Source organism: Sceloporus undulatus, unplaced genomic scaffold (genome assembly GCF_019175285.1).
Source record: "Sceloporus undulatus isolate JIND9_A2432 ecotype Alabama unplaced genomic scaffold, SceUnd_v1.1 scaffold_22, whole genome shotgun sequence".
Classification (NCBI taxonomy): Eukaryota; Metazoa; Chordata; class Lepidosauria; order Squamata; family Phrynosomatidae; genus Sceloporus; species Sceloporus undulatus.
Genome location: NW_024802944.1, coordinates 1,036,444 through 1,056,435, shown reverse-complemented (window position 1 = coordinate 1,056,435; position 19,992 = coordinate 1,036,444). Strand labels below are relative to the sequence as shown.

The 19,992-nt window shown below is 41.4% G+C and overlaps 1 protein-coding gene across 2 annotated transcripts in view; it reads left to right on the top strand.

Annotated features, from left to right (window-relative positions):
* LOC121917512 (protein phosphatase 1 regulatory inhibitor subunit 16B-like) overlaps positions 1-19,992 on the top strand; it is a 162,042-nt gene that overhangs the window by 58,957 nt on the left and 83,093 nt on the right. For both annotated transcript variants that reach the window (XM_042443543.1, XM_042443544.1), the window contains exon 2: positions 5,071-5,471. In XM_042443543.1, the coding sequence (XP_042299477.1) occupies positions 5,225-5,471 (247 nt within the window). In that variant the 5' untranslated portion in view covers positions 5,071-5,224. The remainder of the gene's footprint in view (positions 1-5,070; positions 5,472-19,992) is intronic.

The following is a 19,992-nucleotide window of genomic DNA, read 5'->3' as shown; positions in this document are numbered from 1 at the left end:
TACAAGAGAACAGATGCAATGCTTATCTTTAAAACATTGCCTCTGGTGGAGGGCTTTATAGCTCAATGGTCTTTAAACAACCTCTTTTAAGGCTGTGTAATAGTGAACACAGTGTGGTCTTCATAGGATTGCATCCTTTACAGAGTTGCTAGAACTGGAGAATGCAAGACAAATAATTTCAGCTCAGTCGTTTTTGCTCTTGGCGACATTTTGTGCTGACACATATTGTGCAGCTGAGCCAGCCTGAAAGCTGTTTCTCCAGGGCTCAGTTTCACCTGGTGGCATGTGCATTTTTATACACAACCCCATGCCATATGGGATTAACACCATGGAGAAGCACTGCATGTGAAGGAAGCCACAGTACTGCTATAGAAAGAAAGGAGGAGAGAGAAAAATGCAGCAGCAGCAGCAGCTATTGAAAATTCTGTGTTTGATCTGGAGCTGTCAAGTGCAACTAGGCCAGTCTGAAGGTGTGACATATGGCTTGTGTGAAACTGGAACTGTCCTTCATGACTTGTATAAGACAGAGAATGACCTATTTAATGCTAGATTCTAGGGCAGGTTCTGTCAGAGTGCACACTCTGTGAAAACTGTTGCCCCAAAGTGCTCCTTTGCACACTAATTTTTAAAAAGAAAAATCTGTTTTCATTTGTGTTCTGCTGGACTGCTTCTTGTTTCAGTGGATTAAATGCCTACTTCTACTAATTGATAATCCACAGCATTTCATTTCTTTATAATTGTCACCATTATTTTTATTGCCTGGCTAATTCTCATGGAGTTCCCAGATCTCAGGGTTTGGACCGACCCCTTTCTCCAGTTTTCAAGGGAAAGGGGAGAATCAAATAGAATGTTGCCAGCTTGCTGGTCCCTACTGCTGTAGGCTGCTTTGGAATGGCTGCTGTAGACTCTGCGACAAATTCACCTAAGCCCCCCATCCCCTCCTCCTTTCCTCTCTCAAAGTTTTTCCAACTGTGGCAACTTGGTACCATAGCTCAGAGGAGAGGGAGTAGTGAGTATGGGGAAATAATGAACTACCTCTGGATTCACTAGCTCAGGAGTAAGCTAAAAGATTGCTGCTCTGTGGCTTTTCCCACCTTGAATGGTTGAAACCAGTATAATTTTATTTTCTGATCTGGGGCATATGTGGGTTGCATGACTGTTAGCAAAAAATGTGGTACAGGTGTTTCTTCCATTTTCATTTCTAAAAAGGTGATTGACTCCTTTCTGTTTTAATTCTTAATTCTACCCCTCCCTTTCATCCTCTTGCTCCTTCTCCCTCTCCCCAACTGCTTCCTCTACTCATCTTCCTCATTGCCTAGACCCTCTTCTCTCTATGTTGCCCTCTTTCTCCCATCCTTCATCAGCTCCAGGCTAAACTCTCTATTTGCCGCTACACGTTTTCTCTTTTTCTTCCATCCTCTACCTCAACTGCTGGTTAAACATCTTTTCCTGCCTTTCTCTGTTTTGCTCATTCTTCCTCCTACATCTGAGAAAGAGAAAGAAAGTGTGGCCAGTGAGGGTTAATAGCAATAGCAATAGCAAGTACATTTCTATACTGCTTATCAGTGCACTTAAGCACTCCCTAAGCAATTTACAAAGTGTAAGCTAACTGCCCCCAACAATCTAGATACTTATTTTACCGACTTCGGAAGGATTCAAGCTTTAGCCACTGGATTGGTATTGAACTTGCAGCCTTATAGTTTGTGAGTGAGTGGCTGCAATACAGGCATTTAATCACTGCACCACCAGGGCTCTTGGTGGTTAAAAGCAGCAATTAAAAGCAGAGTTTGAAAAATGTTCTTTGTACTAAATCTCAAATGCGTTAAAAATCAGTATTTGCAAAACTATTAAAAACTGAACTGAGAAAGGGGGGGGGGGGTTCTTTCCTATTCAGAGTAGGGTTTGGAAAAGCTAGACTACAACTCCCATGAGCTGTACTTGCAAAAGTGTTCAGAATATTGCTGGTAAAGGTTTATTTTCACTGTTCAACACAGAGCCTGTAATATGTCCAACCAAAGACATTATCATTTGTTAGACTGAGATCACTCCCTGTGATATCTCTAGCAGGCCATTTCTTGGTCTCTCCTTGGTTTTGGCTCTGAAATCTCAGGATCAACAGCACTAAATATTACCCAACATCACTAAATATTTGAGTTTCTTGTTGGCGGCTCCCAAGCTGTGGAACTCCTTTCCAAGGGAAGCCAAGTTAGCTCCCTCCCTGTTATTTTTTTCAGGTGCACAAAGACCTTTATATTCAGGCAGGACTTTGGCAACTGAGTGACTTCTGAAGAAGGGGTTTTTAGGGGGGAGGGGATGCTGGATCTCTGATATGCTTTCAATTTAAAATATATATATATTGATTTTGTGGTTGTTTTTAGCATGATAATTTGTTTGTGTTTAAATATAACTCCCAGTTTTTTCACCTGTTATCTGTTATTTAATCATGCTGTGAGCTGCTTTTGGTCCCAGTATTAATAGAAAAGCAGGATTTAAAATAAATAAAGTAAATGAACACTGTCAGAAACAGCATTTCGGGTGAGGGGTTGATCCTGTGGTATTTGAAATAATGTTGATAATCAGCTCTGTAAACCAGAAACCTGAAAGAGTCTTGAGTATCCTTTTCTCTCATTTCATAATCCCTTGGCCTGTTCTCTTTTTTGCTGACCTCCTTTCATGCACTGACCCTAGAGCTCTGCTGTACACTTCAAATTGTGCTAAAATTGAAAATGAGTTCACATAATTAAGTAAATTCATGTAATCGTATAATTATTACTGGCCCTAGCAAAGCTCCCAAGACAGAATAACGCTGGTTTCTTGGGAACAGTGAGAGAGGGCTTAGAAGTTCCCATAACCATCTTGTTGGCTACTGTGGGAAACAGAATGTTGCATTAGATCCTGGTGTAGTCTAGCAGGACATCTCTTATAGTCTAATGTGAAAAGAATAATACTATATACAACTAAATAATTCAGAATAAAATGTATGGATAAGTAATATTTTCATACAGATGTAGGAGCTACCTCATCCTGAGTCAGACTGTCTAGCCTAATGGTTCCCATACTTTGGTCCCTAAGGTGTTTTGGACTTCAACTCCCAGAAGCCCCAACCAGCTTGGTGAACAGCTATGAATTCTGGGAGCCAAAGTCAAAAACATCTGGAGAACCAACGTTTGGGAACCACAGGTCTAGCCCTTTATTGTCTCTGTCTAAAGTAGGCAGCCTTTGGGGAGCTATATGCTTTTTTTTCTTGCAGCCTGAGATCCATCAGCCAAAGCCAGAAGCAAAAATTGGTCCCAGTGACAGAGCCAATTTCTTGCCCCATCTGGGATAACGTACAGGGTTATATAGTCATCTACATATGAATTACTGAAGATCAAGTGTTCTAACACTGGCGCGTTACAGACGGGCCAATAAGATGCCGTTGTTACGCGTGAGGGGCGGCACTTCCTGATGCGCCTTGCCCCTCATGCGTAACGAGTACGTCAAAATGGCGCCGCTGCCGCATACAGATGGGCGCCACCATTTTGATGTCACGGATGCGCAGTGTCCGGACGTCACATGCTGGAAGTGGCGCCGCGAGTGTGCGCCTCGTGCCTTGCAGCGCCTCTTCCAGGGCACAGGAAGAAGCGCCATTTTGGAACTTCTTTCTTGCTGCACCCAGGAACCATGCGGTTTGGCTGCTGCACTTCCCAGACGCAGCAACCGGCAGCGGCGCGAGACCACCCGTTTTGGGCTGTTTGTAATGCGCCAATGTTAACCTGACCAGTAATGCTGCACAAATACCATTCACACTATAAGATGACGGCACTGTAATTCCTCTTTAAACTGTCATGGCTGCATCCTATGGAATTCTGGGATTGGTTATTTAGGGAGGGGCATTTAGAATGCTCAACCAGAGAGATCCAGTGCCTCACCAAACTATATGCCCCATGATTCTATATGATGGAATTATTGCAGTAGTGTGAAGAGGTCCTGGGTCAAAAGCAACCAGTTAAGGCTCCTGTTTTACAGGCGAGGAAGACTGAGGCTGAGAAATGAGCAGTGAGTACAAGTCAGCCATACTTTCTATTTTATTAACTGTTGCTATAGTTTTGGAGATCAACTGCTGATCTAGCAGAAATTATCCTTATATCTATCTGTAGATGTTAACCTGATTTCTTTGCAATTCTGCTCTATCCTGAGTGGCAGATGGGCCTTCTGAATGCAAAGCTAGAGAATCCATTCAATATAAACCATTAAAACCCTTCTTTTTGGATTTAGGCACTGTAGTTGAAGTAGACTGTATCACTTTAATTTTAGTTGACAAGTTTTGTTGATACAGTCAAAATTTAACAGGTTGTCATACTGTAAAATGAGATCCAGGATTTCTGTCCACGAGAACCAAGAAATGTAATTTGTTTTCCAGAACCCAGAAATTATTTTACTGAGTATTTGGGATAGTACTTAGGGTTACATGCAGTGGCTGATTATGCTTTCAAAGTGTGCAAATCCCACTCGTTAGTTCTTACAAGGCTTACATTTTCATTTATTTCATGGTAAAAACAAGGTGATCTGGAAGCTATGAGATTGCCAGGTTGGTGGAATTGCTGTTAATTCAACTGCTTTTAATTTAATCCTAATGTCTAAACAAATGAAATATGGGAACTGTTTTTTTTAACGTTCTTTCGTATGGTCAGTGATTTTGACAAATAACCAAATGAATGGATTGTTCTAACCAAAGAGAAAGGCTGAAATGAGTTCATGACTGCCCTAGGATTAGCAAATATATAGAAGGAAGCTTTTAGAGTTCAGTGTTCTTCATCCAATTTTAATATAATCAGATGAAGTCTAACCTAATATATGAATAGATTAGTATTTGAAAATGTAGCTGTTGGCAGAATGCTCTTCTTGTATTTCATTTCTAGTTCTTTGTAAAATGAATGAAAGCAGGTACATATAATAATCTAGGACACAGCAATTTGTGAAAGTATTTTTATACTGGCTTTGTATTGTCTTGCTTTTTCATCAGGCACAAGATTCACGGAGTCACCCCCCCTTTTTTTCCCCTCTCTCTCTTTCTGTCTCTCTCTCCAGGATTTCATCATGTGCTCTTCAAAATCTAGGAAGAAGTCCTCCCAGTCCAGCCACAGAATGTTTTCTTAGCACCAGACAGCTATCACAAGGGGCTCAGACTGGGCTTCTGATCCAGCAGAAGTGTGGTTGACCCATTGACCCATTCACTGAGGCAATGGACACCCACGTGGACTTGCTGACCGAGCTCCAGCTGCTGGATAAGGTGCCCACACTGGAGCGGCTCCGGGCGGCTCAGAAGCGCAGAGCTCAGCAGCTGAAGAAGTGGGCACAGTATGAAAAAGAGATGCAGCACAAGAAGAGAAAGCATGAGAAGAAGAGAAATGCTGTCAGCCGCAAGAAGGTTTCCTTTGAGGCTAGTGTTGCATTGCTGGAAGCATCGTTAAGAAATGACATTGAAGAGGGTAAGAAGCTGAAAGTTCTGATATCATAATACAGTACATCTTTGTGTTTGACCTTAGAAAAGATGAAAAAATCAACCTATGTTTCAGGCCATCGCTGGCTGGATTGTTAAAAGAGATTTTGGTTTTGAATCCCCAAGCAGCATGTTTGTATAGTTTTGAACAAATATGTGCTATTTAATTCTTTGGAAGCAGTGTTTTGAGAATAGTGTAGATTCCACATCCTTTCCTTCCATTGATATTATTTTTATATTTATACTGCACCTTGTTCTATTATAATCCATATCTTAGTATTATTTCTATCATTTGATAGATAACAGTTGTTTTTCCACCATCACTGACTTCAAATGTAGTTGTAGTTTGTGGGTTCTCTTAGGCAGGTAGTGGCAGCCCTGGAATGCTTTTTATCAGCTTTGACTGGTATGCCAACTGGGGAAGCCCAATGTTACCACAACCCCACATGCACTGGTGTCAACAAGGTTAGACTGCTGTCATACACTATACATGGGGCTACTACCTTTGAAGGTTTGTTTGGAAATTTCAGCTGCTGCTTTAAGGTGTATCTGCTTGGATGTTGTCATGGATGGACCAGTTGGCATTTAGCTTGCATGTTTATGGTGATTCAGCAGGCATTTATGATGCTAATAGTGGACTCATTGTACACATTTCTGGGATGTTTCCAAGCCCAGTTCAGATTATTGTCATTAAAATCTTCAGCAGTTTAATGTAAGATTATCTGAACTGTCTTCATCCATATCAGTGTACATGCACTTGAGTTTTGGAGAACCTAGTTTGTGTGACTGCTGGTGAAATCAGTTAGATAGACCGGTTCAGGGGATAGTGGCTTCATGGTGGTGGCTCCATGCCTGCAAACTTTTGTTCTAATTGAGGTATCAATAACCCATCCTTACAGCACTTTAAATGGGCTCTGAAAATTCATTTTAACTGAGCTGCCTTTTCTTAGAAAGATATTATGAAGAAGTTGGCCTAACATGATATTGAAAATAATCTTTATTATTTTATCTTTTTAGGTGCTAATTTTGTTAATTCCCACTGTTTTATGGTTCTTTTTATTTATAAAAAAGCAGTTACTAATGAATTCAGTGTTTGAATGTTGAGTGTCAGCTCTGATGACTGCCTATTAATATTTTATTTAAATATTCATATATTTTCATGTTCTGTATATGTGATGTACATAAGTTCAATTTATACAAGATATTTTAGTGGTAAAGTCACTGTATAGTGACCCTTTTATCACAAAAAATAGGAACAACAAAGGTTTAGAAAAAATGTGTTACAGAAGGCAGTGTCACAACTTTCTCGCCTTTTTGCAAGGCGTGTGATTAGGAAAAAACATTTAAAGTTGCTCCAAGAACGATTGAAATTGTGAAGATTCTCTTCATCCACATGGTTCTAAATTCTGACTCAGTATAACACAGCTTTCATTGTACCTTTAGGAGTGAATTTATGGAGTTCCTTTTCAGGCTCATCATCACTGTAATTTGGAGAGCTCTCACAACATTTCTCAAGAACGTTTTGCATTTTGATGACATATGGAAAAAAATTATTGGAAATGTACTGAGATACTGAGAAAAGAAGATGGGGAATTACCTCCACAGGAGGAGTTAAAATTTTGGATGGAGTATAAAGAAGGGAATGGCTCCGGGGGTGGGGTGCACTGAGGTGATATATAGTTTTTTTAAAAATGAATAAGATGCAAAAGTACATGTATGTATGGAAAGTATACTAAAAGTATTTTTGTAAAATTTCAAAAATATTAATTAAAAAAAGAGAACGTTCTGCACTTCTCTAAAGTTGCTAGATTTTGCCTCAGATGCATGAATTTATAGATATTCTTCTCAAACAGCATAAGGCCTAAATTCCATTGCTTGTCCCTGCTAGAGTAGATCTATTGAATCAGTTGCTGAATGATAAGCCAATATTTCCAAAGTCAATTGATTCCTTGGTGTCTACTGTAGTTTTAGGTAGACATTGGGTGTAGTAAGTAGAGAGATCTTGTAGCACTTTTGTGACTAACTGAAAGAAAGATGTTGGTAGCAGGAGCGTTCGTAGACTTCAGTCTACTTCCTCAGATGCATTGGGTTTAGGTATGAGATATAAGGCAAGACAGTAGAATTTTGATAAGAAAGGAGAAAATTGGTTGTGGGATGAAGTTCACATATGCTCTTTTCCTTAGAATATTACCCTGATTTTCTTTTGCAGGAATAATCCACCAGTTTAACTGCCGTGGCTCAATGTATGGAATTCTGGGATTTGTAATTTTGTGAGACATTTGGCCTTCTCTGTTCTCTGTTTTGTGAGATATTTGGCCAATGAACTATAATTCCCAGAATTCCATAGCATTGGGTTATGATAGTTAAAGTGGTATCAAACTGGATTATTTCTACAGTGCGGATGAAGGCAAGGTTTGGATTTTTAAAAAAGTTTTTGTAATATATTTCCACAATAATTTGTTTCATATATACTAACAGTGGTGTCTGGTGGTACCTGTATCAGTGAGAGGGGGGTAGTGCATCTGCTTTAAGGTTTTAGAACTTCAAAGGAGATATGCAAGGTGCTGAATCTATTTAGGGGATGGATTTCAGCTTCTTTGACAGCTCTTTCAAGCTGGAGAGGATTTACTACTCTACTGACATCAGAACTTCCAGCTGTCCCTGTTGGATAAAGTCTAATAGTCAGGTTCCTTTGAGTGATGCATTGAAATTACTAATGCATACACCCTGCAGAAACAACAACAACAATAAATAATAATAAAAGATATAATTGAACTAATATCAAATGTTCCCTTTGATGACTTTAATGTTCAATTGAAATAGATTTCTGATTAGTTTTGTCCAAATGTGATGTGGATGTAATTTAGACTAGAATAGAAATTACAGTTAGTTCCATTAGAAGCATTAGAATGGCTTAAAAGGAAATACCATGGGTCCGAATTATACAACAAATTGTTTAGAAGCTGAAAGCAGGATGAGCCCAGATATTTCTCCATTTGCTTTAGTCATTAGTCATAAATTGTTCAACTAGGACAGGACAATAGGACACTGTGTGGTGTAATCTGATCCTAAAATGAAAAGATTGGATTGTTAGAAGGAAGATGATATCATCTAAATGATGTAGTAAACAGAATGAGCAGGGAAAACCATTTTATCTTTTTTACTCTTTGCACATCTGATTTTTTTTAAAGTATAAAATGTTTGGAAGCATTGGTATAAGAAGTAAAGGATTGCTAAGTAGCTACCAACATATTCCTTTTGATGCCTTTTAAATCGTTTTATATGTTAATTTGGATCTCAAATAACAAAGACAAAATGGAGAAAAGTGGGGACAGAACTGTAATTGGTATATCTATTAATGTGTACAACTTCATCTGGAAAGAGTAGCATTTACCACTGACATCTAAAAGAAGTTTCTTTATACTGTTGTGTGATGACATTATATAAAAATATATAGACTAAATATGATTTCTAAGTTACATTTTCAGGAATAAATGTATACATTGCTGGTCTAAGACATTTATCTGCCTAAGCACATCTTATGAGATCTGCCCCTTATTTTAGGGTTGGAAAGCTTTTTCTTTCATCCAGATGCTAAAATCCCACATTTTGGGGGTGTGGGCCCTAAATAAAGACATAAATGTGTGCATCATGCCATTTATGAATGTGAATAATGTGTCAATTTGCCAAAAAAAAAATGGCTCTCTTTATGTATGTGCCTTCAAGTTGCCTGCCAGCTTACAGTGACCCCATTAATTTCCTAGGGTTTTCATAGCAAAGGCATACTCAGAGGTGATTTTCCTAGTGTGTACAGCACCTGATATTCGTTGGCAATCTCCCATCCAAATTCTGACCAGAGCTGACCCTGCTTAACTTGAAAGATCAGACTGTATCTAGTGCCTTTAAGGTATTTCTATGGCTAGGTTAAGTGAAATCAGTACAGTCCTTATCCACGGATTTTTTTTATCCACAGATTCAAGCATCGACGGCTTGAAAATATTTTTTAAAAAGGATAAATTTCAACCTTGATTTTGCCATTTTATATAAGGGACACCATTTTACTATGCCATTGTATTCAATGGGACTTGAGCATCTACGGATTTTGTTATCCAAGGGAGGTCCTGAAACCAAACCCCAGCAGATAACAAGGGCCCACTATATTTTCATTTGATATTTAGTTAGAAGGCAAACTTGTTAATAGCTCCTTCCTGATTGTCAACTCTGCATGTCATGAATTTCTGCTGTCCCCTACTGCAATTTTGAAAACCTGGCAACATTATTTAATATGTATGCAACTTTGTGTCTTGTTTTCCTTTAGTTACAGAGGAAAGAGAAATGATCACAATGCAAAGAGGGGACTTACCTCTTGCCTCACAAGCATGGTAGGAATCTCCCCACCCCATATGGCATAGTGCTTAGATTGAAAAAACAAAACTTTAGCACTGACAAAGTTCTAGCTGCATCTGGTGTATGTGGGAGTGTGTGTTTAGCTCTGGTTTTGCTAGAAATTGTAGAGTTGAGTCTCCATATAATGCTTTCAAAAAAAACCCCACACACTCATGTAAAACACAGCTCTGTACTCCAAGACTCTGGTGTCACTTGCTCTCTGTTGTACCCTGATACCCTTATGCTACCAGCTTAGACAAATGCTCTAATGAACAGATGGGCAAATTTGATGGGGCTAAAGGTGACTTTTCTGTCCGTTAGGGCAGATTTACAGTTTTGGGAGAGGCATTTAAAATTCTCAGCCAGAGAGCTCTAGTGCCTCAATAACCTACAAGCCCCAGGATTCTGTAAGGTGCAACCGTGGCAATTTAAGGTGGAATTATAATGCTATAATTGTGTACTGTGAAAGGGCCTCTGGTGGGGTTGTTTATTCTGGAGGGGTGTGTGAGAGATAATATTTGCACTGGAGGGTCTGGAACATTCCCCCTCTCCCACAGTAATACCAGAATGGAAAGATCAGCATTAGTCATGTGGGCAGAGCAATGCAGGTACATCTTCTGGGACCAGTTGGAGTGAGTAGTCTGGACTGGCAGCTGCCCTGCCTTCTTGCTTTGTGAGGGACGTTTTCCAACAGCATTGAGCATGGTGCTCTGGGAGAGGGTGATTAAATAAACTGGTCGGCTAGGTCACTCACCCAGGCCAACAACAAAGGAGTAATATAGCTGGTGGGATGCCAGTCCCCCCTTACCCTACATCATCACCCACCCTATCTCAAAATAGGACCAGTCTTGAATAGCTGTCACTTTAAAGCAGGAGTGGGAAACCCTTTGGCTCTAGGGGCCTAATCTAGACCTCTGAGGTTTTTTTAGAAGGGAATAATCATTTCCCCTGGACACCATCATTTATTTGGTGGTTTTCCATCTTCTTCCTGCCCCCCACCCCATTCTAACAGATTGAAATGCTTCCCCTTGTGGCTTAGTTATTGGTAGTATGAGATTTAAACTAAAATATGTTAGTATTTTTGTCCCTGAGAACTTCGCTGAAATTGAATTTGGCTCCCTGGAGCTGAAAGAAGTTTCTGGAGCTGAAAGAGTTTATATATACAATATCTGCCAAGACTAATATCATTAAAAAAACATTAACACGATGGTAGCAATAGAACAAACTGCTAGAGGAGTCCTTTTGGTGTTTGAGCCATTAGTGATTCTCTTAGGTTTTCTTGAGGATTTGTGTTACTCTTCAGTATTAGATGTGTAGCCATAGGCTCACAAGAATGTCATTCTGGAATCACTGGGATTTACTTCAAGCCTGGGCTATAGTTTGGATTGTGGATTTGTTGCTTACTGCAGTTTAGTTATTTCAGGAAAATCAGAGTTTGTGTGGAGGGGAGAACTCATCACCCCTCAAGCAATGGAGGTGATGAGAAAAACATTTTTCAAAGCGTCTTTCTGAAAGATTTTGGTTTTATTTTCAGGTTCACCAGTGTACTTGGGTAGGATGTGGAAACTGCATGGTGTGGTGGAATGATTTTATGAGACATTGCTCAGAGTAGTCCTTAAAAACAGCAACACTTGTCCCTTGTAACTTTGCCATGTGGGGGAGATGTCCCTAAAGACAAAAAATATGAGGAGGGAAAGGTGATTTTGTATTCTTTAAGGCAGATATTTGGAAAAGTCACTTGGGAGACTGCATTTTTAATCATACCACATCCATTGTGGCTATTGCTGGCTGTGAGAGTTTGAGCATGGTAATTCAAAAAAGTAATTTTCCCAAGTTCTGGAATGGGCTCATAGGTCTGTCAGGTCTCCCTATGCCTCTTGTGCCATTCTAGGTGTTCATTTCATCAGTTATTTGGCCTGAAATACATTCCTACTGAGAATTCTCTTCTGTGAGCTTTACTATTGGGTTTTCTCTTCTTTAACTCTTCTTAAACCAATCTTTTTCAAGAATGCTGTAAGACAGAGGTGGATGAAGTGCATATAGCACTTCAGCTGTTTGAACTGCAACTTTAAGCAGTCATAGCCAGGATAGCCATTGGTAGTTAGGCATCATGGAACTTGCAGTCCAATGACATCTGTTGTTGTTGCTAACTGCCCTTAAATTGACCTTGACTCAAGGCAAACCTGTAGATGAGACACCTCCATGTCATGATGCCCTGTCCTGCACTGCTCTGCTTAGGTCTTGTAGATTAATGCTCATGACCTCCCTAATGGAATCTATCCATCTGGCATGCGGTCTTCCTCTTTTTCTAATATCCTCAGCCTTCTCTAGCATTATTGTCTTTTCCAATGAGTTGTGCCTTCTCATCATGTGACCAAAGTATGATAGCCTCAGTTTTGTCATCTTGGCTTTTAGGGGTATTTCAAGCTTGATTTGTTTAAGGACCTGTTTGTCTTTTTGATTGTCCATGGTATTCTCAGCACTCTTCTCCAGCACCACATCTCAAATGAGTTAATTTTATTTTTAGTTTCTTTTTTTCACTGTCCAGCTCTCACATCCATACATATTGATGGATACCATGGCTTGGGTGATTCAAACTTTAGTGGCCAATTGTATATCTTTGCTCTTTAAGATTCTGTGTAGTTCTTTCACTGCTGTCCTTCCCATTCTTAGTCATCCTCTTATTTTTTTGACTGCAGGCTCTGTTTTGATCAATATTTGATCCAAGGTATGAGAAATCTTTAACTATTTCAATTTCCTCATTATCTAGGTTGAATTTATGTAGGCCCTCTGTGGTCATTATTTTGTTTTCTTTATGTACAGCAACAAGCCTGCCTTTGTACTTTCTTTCTTGACTTTCCTCAATAATTGTTCCAAGCTCATGATATTTTCAGCTAGTAATATGGTGTCATTGGTGTATCTTAGATTGTTGATGTTCCTTCCTCCTATTTTCACTCCAGTGACATCTGCAGGGCCATAACTGTCTACCCCTGCTGTAGGGATATAGATGTTTTGCACAATGGGCTTCTACTCACTAACAGGCATAGATCATTAAGGACTTGATTGTAGATCCTGAGGTACACTTCACTGGACTTTAGCCAAAGTGCCCTACACCTCTGGCCAATTGCCACTTGGCACCTTCTCTCTGTTGGAAGCTATTCTGTCCTATCATCATGTAAACAATGTGAAATAATTTACTTCTTTTCCTTTGTTGTTAATTATTTGTTCCATTAGTTTCAAATCCTGCAGAATATTAATCCTAGCTAGGAAATGAAAATCTCATTAAGTGCTTTGGATAGGGTGGGGGACATTTATGCTTTGCCCCAAAAGAGGAAATGTGTGGCTGAGAAAAAGGAAGAGTGATTTACATTTAAAAATTACACTTGATAATTTATTGCACCAGCTATTGCAACAAATACTGGGCAGAACAGTAGAGGACAGGGAGGTCTGGAGATGTCTCATCCATAGGGTCTCCATGGGTTGAGATCAACACGAAGGCAGTTAACAACAACAATAAAATGTCAACAATACAAGGAAAGGCTGTGACTGGATATACAAATGTAGTATATTTGTGTGGATATTGTTATATAGTTCAGTTACTAGGAGGCGCTAGATTTATTTGCATTGGAATGGAGTCAGACTTTTCCTTTTAATGTTCTTGATACATCTTTTTTGTCTGGGATGTCCCCACTACTTTCTGTGATTAGTTTACATGGGAAGATGACTTCCTTCAACATTCACCTAACCTAATTATGTCGACTTCATGTATAAGTTGAGTGAAGGTTACAGGGTCAAAATCATGAATTTTGATATGACCCATGGATAAGTCGAGGGTAAAACTTAAGGGGCTGTAACGAAGGATGGAAAGGGGAAAATACCACTTCCATCCCTCCTTCTTCTTTGGAGCTCTCTCGACCACCTAACACTGATTCCCAGGTATGGATGGAGAGGTTTTAACATTGGATTGAGAAGGGAAGGAAGGGGTGTTAAATGAGGAGTTTCTTCCATGGGAAGAAATGGCTTGTAAATTGGACTGGGAACCTCTTTCACACACACACACACACACACACACACAGAGAGAGAGAGAGAGAGAGAGAGAGAGAGGTGCCTTAAGGCACTAAGAATGGGGCATCAGGGTTGCTTGTTTTCAGATCTTTCTAAGCAGTACTAGTTCCTAACCTGTATATAAGTTGACCCAGGATTTAAAGGTCAATTTTGGGGCATAAATGTCTCGACTTAATGCAAAATGCATCAATGTTCTTGTTAGAGGCATTGCATGAACAAGGTAGCATTAATATTTCTGTGATTCAACTAGTAAATACATTGTTTGAATCTCAGTGTATTATCATTACAGCATCTTGGTTACACATCAAAGAATGGAAAATCTCTCAATTTTTAAATACAAGAATGCTGGAAGTGTGTGTGGGAATGTTTCCTACTTTGAAATGTTTTATGTAAGATTTCTTTTAAATTAATGCAAAAAGGGGGTTGGCGGGGGTGAAAGAAAGATTTATGCTATTTGGGTATTTATGATGCCACTTTGATTTGGGACTCATTTGTCAAAGAAAGACTCAGAAAAGAAAATCTATCAGAGCCTTAGCATATCCTGTTGCAAATGCTGCTGCTTATTTGTGTCATTTCAGCTCCAGGCTTAGTGCCTATTGTAGTTGGCTGTGCAGAGGAAACAAAACAAGAATAATCCCTGCTTAAAAATATGTCAATCTAAACTAAAGATTGATAGGTAGGCATGACAAAGGAAGCAAACTCAAGGAAACAGTGGAAGGGTTGGGGATTATTTTGATAGGCAGCGTGGTCATAGTGTAATCTTGATGGAGGGCACAGTAGGAAGAATGATGTAAATAGATCCTAAGACGAGATTTGCACAAACATTATGTCTTTGCTGCAGTAATAGGGCTTGAGGTAAATTGCTAGTATGTTGTTTGAACCATAAAGTTAATTACTGCAGGTCTCTGCTTAGAGGTCTATGGTGCTAGGTAATTAACTGGATGAAAGAAAGAATCTACAGTAGGTTTGCTGTTACTTCAATAGGAATATTGTAGATATTATGTGATACAACTACTGATGGATTAAGTGCTAACCTTTAGACTACTTGTGGGCAGATAGTTCTGGCAAAATATGGTTATGATGGGGGTTAAAGTATCTAATCTTTGGGTTCCTTGTAGCTTTAGGATTCTGTGATGAGGTGTGACAAAGATGAACAGTCAGTCCAGATATAAATGACCCCATGGCATTTTGCTATCTCTCCAAAACATAATCATGATGATTAGAGGTATATCTACACTGTAGATAGATATAACACGGACACCATTTTAAGTGCTGTAGCTGCATCCTACGGAATAATGAGATTTGTAGTTCTACAAAGTCTTTAATCTTCGCTGCCGTGGCAGTTAAAATGGGATCATACTTCATTATTTCTACTGTATAGATGCATCCTATGATGCTCAGGTAGGTCTTCAGTTTGCTTATTGCTTTTTCATGTGTATAGGAAATATTCTAGCCATTTTACTAACATACTGTTTTTCTATGCACCCTTTCACACTATAGAATGATACCACTTTGATTCCATTTTATTTGCCATGGCTGCATCTTAAGGAATCCAGGAGTTTGCAGTCTGGTAAAAAGAAAATACTCTTTCCAATATTTTTTGACAACAGGTTCTATTAAAAAACAACATCTTAACCTGGGAAGCACTGAAGAACCACATCTATTACTTTTTCATTCATGGCAAATTGCATCTGTGGCAGCATTTCCCTTTTTAATGACCCTTTAATTCAGTCATAAAAGAACTGTAGTATTAATAACAAGTAGAGTTCTGTCATATTCCAGTGGCTGTGTGTGAGAGCATACACACACTGAACCACTTTCAGGGTAAAACCAACTTTCTCAATTAGAAAAGCACTTTTTAAAATAGCCATTAATTAGCTGCTATAAATTGCTTTTTCTAACCATACTCCCTTATAATGCCAGTAATTCCCTAGGTATTGAGATCTTTACAAGGGGCCTTAAATTTTCTGTAAGCTCTTGGTGTTACTTTTTTCTTTTTCTTTTTTACAGTCATTCTGAAGCTGGTATTTCTCTACCCATTCAAAATATGTGATTTTTTGTTTTGTTTCTACAAGCAAGCACAGTCTCCTTCTTACAGAAATAATCTATCTTCCATCTTTTATTCATTTCTCAAGACATTGTTTCAGTACATTGTCCCCAGAAGATAAAATATAATTTTTTGACGTATAATGATTTTAGCAGTGCAAAGGAATAGCAAAATATATGGAACTGAATATCTTTGGTTTTTAAAAAATAGATGGAAAGTCTGGTCCAGGGATGGACATCTCTGGCTCTAGATATTTCTGGATTGTAGCTCCAATAATTGTTTACCATTGGCAGTGCTGACTATGGCAGTTGGGAGAAGTAGCCTTAAAACAGCTAGAGAACCACAGCTACCGGCGCTGAAGGGAGGGAGGAGTTGAGTCGGTGGGAGCGGCTCTCTCTTTAAAAGCCGGCCCGCCAGCCCCCAACCTGAGGACGCCGGCACAGACCAGCTGGGCGCGCCCCCGCGCCACGTCAGGAGGACTCTTTGCCGCCCGCGGCGCTGAAGGGAGGGAGGAGTTGAGGTTTTTTTTTTCCTGGCGCAATATTGGCGTTCCTTCTTCAGGAGGAACAGGAACCTATCTGCTCGCCATATTGTTTATGGTTTGAGCTGGGTCTTTTGCAATTTGGGGTAATTTTTTTGGATAAGTTTGTGTCTTTAGGAATGACACCTTCTGTTGTCTTCCTTTGTTTTTGCGGGGTTTTTTTGTTGTTACTGGATTTGGGGGTGGGAATGGGATGTGGGAGGCCAGCTGTGGTGGCGGATGCATTTGCAATGGGAGCCCCGATTGAGATTGTGCGAGGCAAGGGGAGGTATGGCGGTAGGACTGTGGATAGGTGTTTAAATGGAAGGGGAGATCGATGTGTGATACCTATCTCTCCATCCTTCCACTTTCCTAACCAAAGAGGCCTGAGGGTCAGCCCAGTCGTACCACAAACCCTGTTACTGCTCCTATGCAACACCAGGTCTATAAAAAATAAGACCCACATCGTGTATGATCTTTTGCAGGATAAAAACTGTGACCTGGCATGCATTACTGAGACCTGGCTGGGGCCTGAGAGTGAGGCAGTGTGGGCCCAGGCCCTTCCAGCCGGGTTCTCAGTTAAGGACCAGATCAGGTTAGGTGGGCGGGGGGGCGGTGTTGCCTTGGTCCATAAAAACACTCTTTCTTTAACCAGGATCCCAGTCCGGAAAACAGATCACATCGAATGTATTTACCTGTCCCTGAAGGCCAGAGACAGTCTAGGGATTCTGTTGGTCTACCGGCCACCCCGTGTGCTAACAGATTCCCTGGCCGAGCTGACACAGTTGGTCTCGGAACTGGTGCTGGAGTCCCCTAGGCTTCTTGTCCTGGGGGACCTCAACATCCCTTTCGAGGCCAATGATATTCCAACTGGTGCAGCTCGGGAGTTCATGACTACCATGACAGCCATGGGCCTGTCTCAATTAGTCTCAGGGCCAACACATTGTGCCGGTAATACTCTTGATGTGATCTTCAGTACGGACATGGAGGCTCCGTTGGGTAGAGATCTCTAATGTCTCTCCCTTGTCATGGACGGATCATTTCCTGGTTGAGGCTAGAATCAAGGCTCCTACCATTAACCCTCCCGGGGGTGGCGGACCCATTAGGATGGTCCACCCTCGAAGGCTGATGGAACCCATAAGGTTCCAAGAAGCCCTAGAGGGGTATACGACTGGCTCTGACGGCGATTCTGTTGACGCCCTTACCGACATCTGGGATACTAATCTCTCTAGGGCTATACACAGTATCGCTCCCAAGCGTCCTTTCCGGCCTGCTTCCAACAAACATCCCTGGTATACGGAAGATCTCAGGGCAAGGAAGCGGGTCGTGCAACGACTAGAGCACAAATGGCGAAGACATCAGCACTTGTCCGACAGGACACTTCTTCGCTCTCATTTGAGAGCTTACGGAGTGGCAATACGTGCAGCAAAGAATTCCTTCTATGCTGCACGTATTGCGTCCGCAGAGTCGCGTCCGGCAGAGCTGTTCAGGGTTGTTAGGGAGCTAACCCGGCGCCCTCCCACCCTGAGCCCTATTTTGGAGCCATCTAAAGCCTGCTGCGACAATTTTAACAACTTCTTTGCGGATAAAATCTCTCGGGTAAGGGCTGATCTCGACGCCAGTCTTTGTGCAGATCCTACAGTAGAGGTGTCCGAAGCGTCCGTGGTCCCTGTTATACTGGATCACTTTGAGTTTGTTAGTACCGATGAAGTGGACAAGATCCTCCGAAGTGTTAGGAGGACGACTTGCTCTCTTGATCCCTGTCCCTCATGGTTGACAGCTCAGGGGGGAGATGTGGTGCGACTAATGTTGCACCACATAATTAATACATCTCTAAGTGAGGGTCAGTTTCCATCCAAATTAAAACTAGCAGTGGTTAAACCCCTGCTAAAGAAGCCCTCCTTAGACCCCCTGCTCCATAATAATTATAGACCCATCTCGCTGTTACCTTTTTTGGGGAAGGTGATCGAGAGAGCAGTCGCCTTCCAGCTTCAGTCGATCTTGGATGACACTGATTTTCTGGACCCATTTCAAACCGGCTTCCGGGCGGGCTATGGAGTTGAGACTGCCATGGTCGCCTTAGTTGATGATCTCCGTCTGGGCATGGACAGGGGGAGCGTATTCCTGTTAGTGCTTTTGGACATCTCAGCGGCCTTCGATACCATTGACCACAGTATCCTTCTGGGACGCCTGAGGGAGTTGGGAATTGGAGGCACTGCCTTGCAGTGGTTCCGTTCCTACCTCTCGGGCAGGTCCCAGATGGTGGAGCTGGGGGACTGTCGCTCCGATAGGAGGGCCCTGACATCTGGTGTCCCTCAGGGAGCGATTTTGTCCCCTATGCTATTCAACATTTACATGAAGCCGCTGGGAGAGATCATCCGGAGACATGGGGCGCGGTGTTATCAGTACGCTGATGACACCCAGATAATTTTCTCTATGTCTCCGACTGATACAGTAACTAAGGATGGCATCTCTCCTCTAGATGCCTGCTTGGCGTCGGTAATGGGCTGGATGAGGGAGAACAAACTCAGTGTGAATCCAGGGAAAACGGAAGTACTGGTGAGAGGTTCCCCGGTTTCTGGTGGTGAGATCTGTCGCCCGGTCCTGAACGGGGTCACGCTCCCCCTGAAGGACTCGGTGCGCAGCTTGGGAGTGCTCCTTGATTCATCGCTCCAGTTGACTTCTCAGGTGGATGCAACGGTCAGGAGTGCCTGTTACCAGCTTCGGCTGATACGCCAGCTGCGTCCCTACCTGGACCGAAAGGACCTAGAAACTGTTGTACATGCTTTGGTAACCTCTCGATTGGATTTCTGCAACGCGCTCTACATGGGGCAACCCTTGTACCAAACCCGGAAGCTGCAATTGGTGCAGAATATGGCAGCCAGATTGGTCGCTGGTAGTTCCAGGTCAGACCATGTAACACCTATTCTAAAAGATCTTCACTGGCTGCCTATTCGCTTCCGAGCTCAATACAAGGTGTTGGTTTTGACCTATAAAGCCCTAAATGGCTTGGGCCCAGGGTACTTGGAGGACCGCCTCTCCCCATATAATCCGCCTCGCACACTCAGAACTTCCGGGACTAAACTGTTGGAGGTCCCTAGGTCTAATCATGTGCGGACCTCACAGAGGGCTTTTACTATTGCTGCCCCCCCTTTGGAATAAGCTCCCTGTAGAGCTTCGCTCCGCCGCCTCATTAGCTGTTTTTAAAAAACAGTTGAAAACATACCTATTCCGGCTGGCCTTCCCACCTTAATTTGTCCATTTATTTTCCTGCCCCCTTTCCCCTCTTTTCTCTTTTGACCCTGGATTGATGTTTAATTTTCATTTTTTTCTGCCCCTGCCATGTGTATTTTCTATTTTATTGTTTTCCTGTTCCTGTCTTGTAGTAATGTTTTTAACTGATTATTGGATTTTAACTTTGTATTGTAATGTTTTTTAAATTTTGTAAGCCGCTCTGATCATATCCATGGAAGGGCGGGATATAAATAAAAT